At 42.4% G+C, this 10,998-nt stretch overlaps 1 protein-coding gene across 1 annotated transcript in view; it reads right to left on the bottom strand.

Moving 5' to 3' along the window:
- Window positions 1-45: 45 nt before the first annotated feature.
- Window positions 46-10,998, bottom strand: part of LOC137981868 (golgin subfamily B member 1-like) — a 25,204-nt gene continuing 14,251 nt past the window's right edge. The window contains exons 4-5 of the mRNA XM_068828908.1: window positions 2,528-10,998; window positions 46-2,179 (exon numbers count right to left, since the gene is read on the bottom strand). The exon at window positions 2,528-10,998 is cut by the window's right edge and continues 1,903 nt beyond it. Coding sequence (XP_068685009.1) covers window positions 1,448-2,179; window positions 2,528-10,998 — 9,203 coding nt within the window. The 3' untranslated portion in view covers window positions 46-1,447. The remainder of the gene's footprint in view (window positions 2,180-2,527) is intronic.

Consider the following 10,998-nt stretch of genomic DNA (forward strand, 5'->3'; position numbering starts at 1 on the left):
GCTCCTCTTGTTCGTCCACCAGCAACTGTACATTGCAGCTATTGTTCAATATTTTTTTTTATTCCCTTTTTCCTCTTGCCCACAAAATAACAAGGCAACCTGTCAAATCAGTTATTACTTCAGTGTCAAGTCTATCGGGTATCACGCAGAGGAAACGCCTTTGCGCGACACTCCGGATTCGTCTCAACAACAAAGTCATATATTGAGTACTGGCATCAACTAGTCATGCCCACTAAGTAGCTTTCAATGCTTGAAAGCAATCCAATTACAGATTTCTGGGTATCGCACCTAGAGGCATTTTCTTTAGCACGAAATGTTTAATGCTTAAATTTCTACAATTTGTCCTAGGGTTCCCTAACTAAGAATCTAATTGCAAGTTCGTACCTAAATTTTCGATAAAACTACTACAACAGTTTCCAAGACAAATAATTGACTACTGATGCTTTGAAAACGTTCTTCTCTTGGTCTCACGACTGGCCAGTGTTTGAAATTATCTCTGACAAAATATGCTGCCTTGTAACACTAATACAATAAATACCTGCATGAGCTTGAAATTTGAAAATACTTTTACTTTGTTCCTAAGATTTTGTTGTAACTTCAATTCACACTTTTCACATTTCCAATTTTAAATAAACTGACAAAAAAGAGAACGCAATCAACTAAGTCGATTAAATTGACAATTAAATCCTGGCGTAACCGATATTCCTTCCCGCATAATTATTTTTCTCTATTTTACACTGCAGCAAACTATTAACTAATAACAGAAACCCATAAGGGTTGAAACGTGTAACGGCCCCTCGAGTGCTGGGAAACAAGCTTCTGAATATTCCATTGCTAAGTACCATATTTGGAACAACAAGAGCGAGGGGTTTCCAAATATGGTACTTAGCACTGAAACATTCAACCAATCAGTTCGCACTGAATATTCGGAAGCTGTGAACGCGCGTTACACGTTTCAGCCCTTATGGGTTTCTGCTAATAATTTATGACATTTTTCACCCTGGTGACAAATTGAATGTCCTTAGAATGTACCGTAAAATAGAGCGTTTTTCAATTACGTGCCTTAAATCTAGAATCTATTTTTTTTAATTTTGGCCAATGCATTCAAACGAGCCAATCACAACGCAAAGCCAATTCATGCATCCGACACGCGCGCTGGAAGACCACAGTTGATTTTGCTTTCGCTTTTTACTGGATGAAGCCGTGGAGCAACATTTTAACTGAAATACAGAGCCCAACAAATCACGCAAATACTTGCGACTCTCAAATGAAGAAAAACTATGTAATGCTTGCAATAAAAGCAAAATCCGTGACTTCCAACGCTATAAACGATAAAAGAACAAGGCGCAAAACAAAAATTTTGGTCGCTCAAAACAAAGGCGTTTCCTGATTTGTTTTTTTTTTTTACACCCCAGTGTCTCCCTTAGTTATGCCGACTGATACATCCTTACAGCTCTGATGTTTTACTGTTTTCCTTTCGACCTCGTTCACCGCCGCGTCGCGAAATCTCGACCCGCTGTTCTTTTAACTCTTTTCTTGTGCGCGTGCCAATTTCCCTTGTGCTCCCCTGTGAAAATGGGTCCTTCATCTCCTCTCTAGTAGTAGTTACGTGAGTTTGAACATTTTGGAAAACTGGTAAAGATGCAGTCTGCAGAGGTTGGCTTTCAACATGAAGACGCACCGGATCAAATTCTAATTTTTCCTCAGCTTCCACCTTGACACGAATTGGACTGGAAGAACCATCGACCTGTGAAAGGACAGTTTCACTGAATTGTTCTTGACTCTTCGTAGTTTCCTCGATTCCATTTAACGGGGATTTCACCCTGAATTCTAGCAACCCCTGGGGGGAGTTGGACGCGGAACCGGAAACAGCAGACATTGTCTGTAATTGCGTGACGTTTGTCATGACAGTACTGCTGCTTAATGTAGATGTAGACGTATGACTTCTAGTGTCTGCGACATTTAACGTTGAGGGCGTGTTGGATTGATGTGATGTGCTTCCCTGTGAAAATGGGTCCTTCCCCTCCTCTCTTCTAGTTACGAGAGTTTGAACGTTTTGGGAAACTGGTAAAGATGCAGTCTGCAGAGGCTGGCTTTCAACATGAAGATGCAGCGGATCAAATTTCAAGTTTTCCTCAGCTTCTACCTTGACACGAATTGGACTGGAAGAACCATCGACCTGTGAAGGGACAGTTTCACTGCATTCTTCTTGACTCTTCGTAGTTTCCTCGATTTCAATTAACGGGGATTTGACCCTGAATTCTAGCAATTCCTGGGGGGATTTGAACAAGGAACCGGAAACAGAAGACATTGTCTGTAATTGCGTGACTTTTGTCATGACAGTACTGCTGCTTAATGTGGATGTAGACGTATGACTTCTAGTGTCTGCGACATTTAACGTCGAGGGCGTGTTGGATTGATGTGGTGAGGCTATAAAGCGAGTTAGCTTTGGACTGGAACTGGATTCCAAGTGTGTTATCTTAGTAGGACTGACTGGTGGTGTGCTATTAATACCGCGATTACTTACAACTGTGATTGACGGTTCATCTCCTCCTCCTCCTCCTCCTCCCTCGACCATGAGCCTCTGAGCTGGACTCACACTCCGCTGGATCCTAGTAATCTTGGTGGTCAGAGTGCTCTTTGTATGCTCGGTTCTAGCAGTTGTGCTTCCGGCGCCATGTTCCTTGCCCACATCAAAAGGATTTTTAATCTTAACCATTCTTTTCGGGTTGATTTCGAAATTAGAAACCTCCATTTCCAAAGGTTTTGCCTTCTCTTTGACATCAACCATGAATTCAGTGTGCCCAAAGATAGAGGACTGGGCGGCCTCGGTCGTTGCGGACTCCTGTGGTACGACAACCTCTCTGGTCACAGTGACTCCTTTAGGCGGCATTATGTAAGACGTGGTGTAATGTGCTTCAACCTCTCGTTCAGGTCTCAACAGTCCTTTGAGCCGGAAAATCTCCTGGTTCAACTCTTCAATTTCGTTAATGTAGCCATTACATTCGAGTTCCTTTGTCTCGAGCTTGCGTTTCAAAGAAGTAATATCGCTTTCAAAATTCGACTTTACGTTCCATAATTGATTTTCCTTCTCTCTTTTTTCGTCGTCTATGAATCTCTCCAGTTTTAGAACTCGGCTGTTTCGATGATTCAGCTCTATATCCAATTCCGCCAGTTTTTGGTTCAATATCTGGATTTCATTGATATATCCATCGCACTCCACTTGTTTGTTCATTAACTCTCGCTTGAGCCTTTCCAAATCCTGCTCGTTGGAACTGTTAAGAATGCGTAGGCGTTCAATTAAGGTCTCTTTTTCGATTATCTCCGTCTTGTACACCTCTATTCTACTCTCGATTTCAGTTATTTTTTCCAGCAGCACTGTTGTTTCGCTCTCGTTATAATTTTTCTCAGCTCGCGCCTCATTCATTTGTTTCACTAAAACTTCAAATTTGCTACGAATCGTGGAGAGCTGGGATTCAAGGTCATACTTTTCTTCGTTCAGCTTCTCGATTTCCCGAATGTACCCATCACACTCCACTTCCTTTGTATCCAGGTCTCTCTTCAGTTTATCAAGTTCAGCATCGTTGTTAGATATCAGCACGCGGAGCTTTTCAATGGTCGTTTCCTTTTCAATTATTTCAGTTTTGTACTCCTCGATGCGAGTTTGAATCTCGATAATTTGCTCATGCATGACACTGGCTTCATTCTCGTTCTTGCTTTTCAAATCATCAGCTTGTGAAATCACAATCTCTTTGTCCTTCCTCAGTTCTGTTACATAAACTTCCAGCCTTGAGATCGTGTTACGAAGAGAATTTATCTCTATGTCCTGCTCTGACTTGTCATGCTTAAGCTTCTCAATATCATGCAAGTACTTTTCGCGTTCGGCTTTCCTGGAGGTTAAATCCCTCTTGAGACGGTCGACTTCCTGCTCGTACGAAGTGGTTTGGAATCGCAACTTTTCTATGATGGTTTCCTTTTCAATTATATCTCTCTTGTATTTCTCTACCCGTGTTTGAATTTCCACGATCTGCTCGCTCATGAATTTGGCATCTGTCTCCCCCTTAGCCGAAGACTCATCAAGCTGTCTCTCCAGACCTTCTCTTCCAACCTTCTCCTTCTGTACATCGCCTTCAAGGATAATAACCCTCTCCCGAAGTGTCATTACTTCCACGGTCAGGTCCGATTTCTCTTTCATGATCTGCTCGATCTTTTCCAATGAAATTTTAAACTCTCCATCCTTGGAAAGAAGCTCTTTTCTCGCGATTTCGAGGTCGTATTTCAGGTGCTCAATTTCGTCCTCTCTAGTACTGATATCCCTCTTGGCATTTTCAAGTTTCGTTTGCAGCTCTGACACAAACTTAGCATGACCAGTGGACTCTTCATCTCCACGCGTCCTCGTTTCCAACAGCTGCGATTCAAGATGAACTCTCTCGGATTTTTCGGTATCAATCTGTACAGTCAACTTGCTAATCCTGCTTTTTAAACCCAATAATTGTACCTCCAAATCCGACTTGTCCTTTTTGGTATCTTCCAAGTCTTTTATATAATCTTCACAATCGTTTTCTCTATTTTCCAACTCTGTCTTGGTCACTTGAAGAGAATGTTCAATTTGAGACAGCTTTTCTCGAAGTTCTCTGATGATGGTCTCCTTCTCAATGATCTCTCGTTTGTAAGCCTCCACTTGGCTCGAAGAATCTTTAATCTGCTTCTTCAGATCATTGCTTTGATTTGTGTTTTTGCTGACAACTTCGTTGATGTTTTGCCTCAATTCACTTTTGTCTTTCTCGTGCTCGTCGATAAGAATCTCCAAGTTTCGTATTTGTCCGCGCAATGTGTTGATCTCAATTTCCATGTCTGCCTTTTCTTGATTGCTTTCCTCGATATCTTTAATGTAGCCATCACATTCCACTTGTTTGTTCTGGAGGTCTCGACGGAGTCTATGGATGTCGTCTTCCAAATCAGCTTGCTTGTTATGCATATCCTTTATGAAGCGTTCTTTGTCCATTACCTCCTTGCGGTAGTTCTCGATCTCGAGTCTTAGTTGGTTGACTCGACTATGTATCTCCTTAGATTGGGTATCACCTATGTTCTTGTAATCTTCAAGCTGAGCTTTCAGATTCTCCTTAACCCTCTTATCCTCTTCAAGCTGACTCTGGAGTTTATTCACTTTTGTCCTTAAAAACGTGATTTCATTCTCAAGATCGGACTTGCCTTGATGAGACAACTTGCTCGAATCTTTGACAGCTTCTAGTTGACCCTCAATCTCAGCAACTTGATCAAGTAGCTCTTCATTTCGTTGGTGAATGTGCTCATAGTCGAGCTCAATCTTGGAAATCCTTGTTTGATAGTCAACAATTTCTCTTTTCAGCTCCGTAACCCTCTCTTCTAGCAATTGGTTTGAGTCCCTTAGCCCTTGGTTTTTCTCTTTCTCCGACTCCAAGTCGTGTTCTAGTGTGGACACTTTTTTCAACGCGGCAAGAAGTTCAAGTTGAAGTTCCGCAGTGCGATCTTGCAACTTCTTATAATCAGCTTCCATGGTGGAGAATATTTGCTCGGAGGAGACTTCAGAAACGTTTTCTTTCTGGCTCTCCAGCACAAGATCGTGCAGCTTCCTTTGCATAGATTCAACTTCTTTCAGTAACAAGTCCCTTTCCTGACCCCAGTCAGTGGCTTCTTGTTTCATGTCTTCAAAGCGGCGTTTGACAGCTTGCAACTCCAGTGATATCTTCTTGTTCTCTGCCGTTAATATCTGTATTTCCTGAGATTTCTCAGATACCATTTTCTGAAATTCAAGTACTTTATCCTGCAGTTTACGTCTCTCTTCCTTAAGGTCTTGTGAGGAATTTTCCAAACCGGCTATTTTCTCTTGAAGTGCTGCATTTTCTCGTTTAAGAGTGTCCCGTTCCGTCTTGATTGTTTCGTAATCTGCACTTAGGTCAAAAGCGAACATATCTGGTGCTGGTGCGTCCACTGTTGACACGGTCTGAACGGCAATCGTCTCCTCGCGAGATATTTTGAGTTCATCGTAAAGCTTCTGAAGAGACGCAAGATCCATTTTGAGTCGTTCGTTCTCGTCTTTCAATAATCGGATCGTACCCTCCAGCTCAGTATAATTTATCTGAAGCTTTTGAAGCTCAAACCTCGATTCTCTTAGTTCCATTAGCGTTTTTTCCAGTTCATTTCGAATGCGATCGAGTTCCTCCTTTAGCTCAACCTTGTCACTTTCCAGATACTCGTTTTCTTCTCGCAGCCTCTCGATAATCGCCTTCTTTTCAACAAGCTCGCGGATTTGCTCCTCGTAATATTTTTGCTTATCTATTAACTTCTTCTGAAAGCTACTGATTTCCTCTCTTAGCTTATCATTCCTAGCTCTTGTCTGATCCAGCGATCCCTTGAGCTGTGCATTTTCCTTCATCTGGTTCTGCAGTTCCTCTTCTAGGGATACAATTTTACTTTGGAGAGTCTGGACACTTCGTTGCAGTTCGATCTTGGAGTTGTTGGCAGACTTGTAAGCAGACTCCCACTCAGCCATCTTTTTGAGGGCTTCCAGAAGTTCCTTTTGTTGGGAGCTTAGTTGATCCTGACTTGTCTGGAGCATTGTCTCCGTCTGAGCGGTCTTTTGTTGACTGGCAAGAAGGTCTTCTTGTAGTTCCTTCAGCTTATCTTCATATGAAGTCTTGTATGCTTCCAACCGAAAAGCTTTGTTCTTCGCTGCTTGCAATTCTTGTTCCAAGCTAACCACTTTCTTCCTTAGTACCTTATAGTCACCCTCATCCACTACATCTCTACCATGGAGCTCAGAGAGGCTGTCTTCCAAGTCAGATACCCGTTTCACTTTCAATGAAAGATCGTGCTCTAATGACTGGATCATTCGACTAAAATCTCCATGCTCCAGCTCGAGTTTCGAGATTCTTCGTTGTCCATCAAGGTACCTCCTTTCGGCATCTTCCTTCTCATTGAGAACCTTCTGGTAGTTCTCCTCCAGATCTTTGAGTCGTTTAAGAGTGGCTGCATCAGCTGGTTTCTTTTCTCGCTTGTCGCTCTGCACAGTTTGTATATTAACGTATTTCTTGTTAATCACGGAAATATCGTTTTGAAGTCGATCTCTGTCGGACTGAAGCGCGTTAAGTCGAGCTCTTAATTCTGCATTCTCCTTCTTCAGCTCTGTTATTTCCCTCTTCAAACGATCCTTTTCTTCCTCCAACGTTTCATTCCTCGCCAGAAGATAAGTTACTTTGCGGTTTATTGAGAGTAGTTCGTTCTGTAACCTGTCAACCTCTCTCTTGGCATTCGAAAAGCTGACTTTATATTCGTTCAGGGAAGACAGAATGGTCGCCTTTTCTTGTTTGAGTTTGTTTTTCTCATTCTCAGAAAGATCAAAACTGTGTTGAAGATCATCAATTTTTGACTCGAGCTCTTGCACCTTCAATGTGAGGGCTGTTATATCATGTTGAGCGTTATCGTAGTCGTCTCTGTAGCTGGCTACCTTTCGCTTTAAGTCCGTCACTTCTTCCTCGAGATCTTTGTTAGTGGAGCGGTACCACTCAATCTGCTTGTTCTTTTCCTCCATGCTCTTGTCAAAGTTCTCCACTATGGATCTTAGCTCGGAAATATCTCTTTGCAAAACCATATTTTCGTTTCGTTGTTTGTCCACAACTCCTCGAATCTTCTCCAGCTCACTAAGGAGACTGTTCTTGTCGACGTTACGCCGGTGGATATCACCCTCTAACACACTTATTCGCTTCTGATCTTTGATCAGTTCACGATTGAGGTCTTCGTTCTCACTATCAAGACCCTTTACTTTCATATCAAGCTCTGTGGTTTGCCTTCGCAGAGAGTAATTTTCTTTTTCTAATTCATCCTTTCTTCGTTGAGTCTTGTCCAGAGTGGTTTGCGTGGACGACAACTCCTGCCTTAATATGTACACCTCTTTTTGGAGAGAGTCTCTCTCAGCTTTCGTGCTGTCTTTGGGCTGAGCATCAGCTTCATCGCCACGCGTTAGCAATTCCTGAAGCTGAATTTCAGCATTTAAACGCTGCGACTCGTTTTCCGAGACAACGATGACTTGTTCCTCTATCTGGAGTGCCATTGCTTCCTTCTCTTTGTTTGCAACATCTAGGTCTTTCTTGAGCCGTGTAATCTCGGTAATTCGTTCTTCTACTTCTTTGGTGACAATCAATAACTCTCTGACGGCTTGGTCGCGGTCGTTTAACAGGCTTGTAAGTTCTTCCTTCAAGGATGACACGTCATGTTCCAACACAATAATCCTTTCGTTCTGAAATTCGTTAGTTGATTCCAGTTTGGAAAGCTGCGAGTGGTAGTTCTTGACCTTCTCTAGCAAATCTCGCTCCTTATCCTGGTATGCTCTTAATTCGTTTTCTCTGTCGGCAAGTCTTCCTTGTAAGATAGCCACTTGATCTGAAAGTTTCCGTACATCACTTTTGCTTGTTTCATATGTGTCCTCTATTAACATCGTCTTCTCAGACACCAACTTGTAACTTCTCTCCAACTCTTCCTTATCACGTAACATGGCATTATGGTCGTTCTTAAGCACACCGAGTGTTTTCTCTAGCTTTTGGATGTTCTCTTGCAGGATCTTCTTACTTTCTTGAACGTCATCAACAATGCTGTTTTTGTCATCAACACTCTTCTGTAAAATGTCGGCCTTGTTTTGAAGATCAGAGATGGTCTTTAGCTGAATCGAGTTCTGTTCGCGACTTTCGTTCAAAGAAAGACTGAGTTCGGTGATTTTCGTCTTATTAACCTCATCAGATCCATTGCGCTGTACCAATTGTTCTTCCATAGATGTCATTCTCTTCGCTTGGTTATCAAGCTCGTTCTGAAGACGATCTCTCTCCATTGTCAACTTCTTGACGGCACCACGAAGCTCACTGATTACTTTGTTAAGTTCAATGTTTTCCCCCTGCAAGTTACCAAGCTCTTCTTTCAGTTTCTCAAAGTCACCTTCAGTAGCCTTAACGACACCCTTCAAAGACTCTACCTGATCCTCGAGGTAAGCTCTTGCTGATTCCAATTGTCTTATCAGGCTGTCCTTCTCGTTAAACCTGTCTTGAGCTGTCTCTGCGATTAATTTTAATTCCACCAGCTGTTGTTCCTGCTTTAAGTGATCCTCTCGACTCACCCCTGAAGACCTCTGCAGAGCTCCTTCAAGCTGTTTCTTCAACGAAATAATTTCCTTGTCGTCGTAATCAGATTTTAGTTCCAATTCCGAGATTCTGGCGTTGGTGTTGACAAGTTCACGTTTCAACTCACTTTTCTCTCCATCAATTCTCTCTCGCGTTTTTTGGAGATCGCTTACTGCTCTCTGAAGTTGGTTCGTTTCATGCTCCAGTTCGAATACGCGCTTCTGCGACTTTTTGTGATCCGCCTCTATGTTGCCGATCTTTGCATTACAGGCTTGAACCTCGCCTCTCAAATCTGCCTCCCGACCCTGAGTAGCTTTGTAAAGATTTTCGACTTCAAATATCTTGTCGTCGTAGTCTTTGCGATCTTTCTCACTGAGGTGACCTTGTCTGGTCAAAGTTGTTACCGTCACCTCAAGCTTGGAGGCCTTTATGTTTGCTTGTTGAACTTGACCTTGCAAATCTCGGATTTTCTCTTGGCTGGAAGCTCGGGTAGTTTCTAGATCTCTTCTTAGACTTGTCAATTCATCCCCCAGTCGTATCTTGGAGTTATTTAGGGAGTCTATCAAGTTAGCTTTGTCTTGAATTTCCTTGGTTTGGTTGTTGATTATCCTGTCCTTTTCGACTAGACTGTTTTTAGTGTTCACAAGCTCGTCCTTTACTTTGCGGCAGTCTTCTCGCAACGCGACACCATCCGATTTATAATGGTCCCTTTCTTTCGATACGCTGCTAAGTTGGGTTTCAGCAATGGTAATATTGTGATCTCTCGTGTTAACAGAACGTAAAAGTTCTTGGCGATTCTGTTTAAGAGCTGTAATTTCCTGTTCAGTGTCTTCAAGTTTTCCCTGTAGAATCGCAATCCTTTTTAACAGCTCCTCTTTTTCGGTCTTCAAAACATCATATGTTGCGCTGTCTCTGTTTAATTGCCGCTTGGTTTTATCTAACTCATCTTCGACCTGTCTTACCCTGTTGTTTAAATCATCGATAGCTTTGTCCTTCCGTCCAATGATAGCATTGAGTGTTTCGCCAAACTTCTCGTGCTGTGCTGACTTGCTTTCAATCTGAATAAATTGTTCCTGACCCTCGAGAATCTTTTTGTTTGCAGCATCTAGTTGCTCTCGCAGCTGTGTTATTTGCCTGCGGAACGTCTCCAACTGCGTCTCTTGCTTAGACACTTTATTTTGAAAGGTGTACAGTTCTTTTTCTGCTCGATCCTTATCGTCTCTGGCAGAGTCAAGGTCTTTTTCCACTTCTTTTAATTTGCTTTCCGTTGCGAGAAGCCTTTCATACTCTTTGTTCTTGTGTTCATTAATTTTCTCAATCTCTAAGTTTAGTGTAAGCATCTTCTCTTCAGCCACGTCCATGTCGTTCTCCAATTTGTCAACTTCCCTTTGCCTTTGGTCAAGCTGGCTTTCTAACATTTTCACCTTGTTGGTAAGGTCACGTACCTCCTTCTCCAGGTCCGCATATCTTGCTCGCTCCTCTTCTGACAGTGCTCCAGCCTCCGTATCAAGTCCTTCAAAATTCATGTAGGTAGACTCGAGATCAGAAACTTTCATCTGAACAACTTCAAAATCAGTCTGAAGGAGCTCTTTGCTTTGGTTTGCTGTATCATACAACGACGACAATCGTATTATCTCATCCTTGCTTGCATCACATTCTTTTTGTAGCCTCTTGTTTTCGTCTTGAAGAACATCGTTCTCATTTCTTGATCGACTGACCTCTCCCATTGCGGTATCTTTATCTGATGTGAGAGCAGCTAACTCTCCTCTCAACCGCTCGATTGCGTTATCTCTCTCAGTAATCTCTCTGTTGTAGGCATCGGTTAGTTTCTTCAGATCAGCTAGCTTGCTTT

Source organism: Montipora foliosa, chromosome 13 (assembly GCF_036669935.1).
Source record: "Montipora foliosa isolate CH-2021 chromosome 13, ASM3666993v2, whole genome shotgun sequence".
Taxonomy (NCBI): domain Eukaryota; kingdom Metazoa; phylum Cnidaria; class Anthozoa; order Scleractinia; family Acroporidae; genus Montipora; species Montipora foliosa.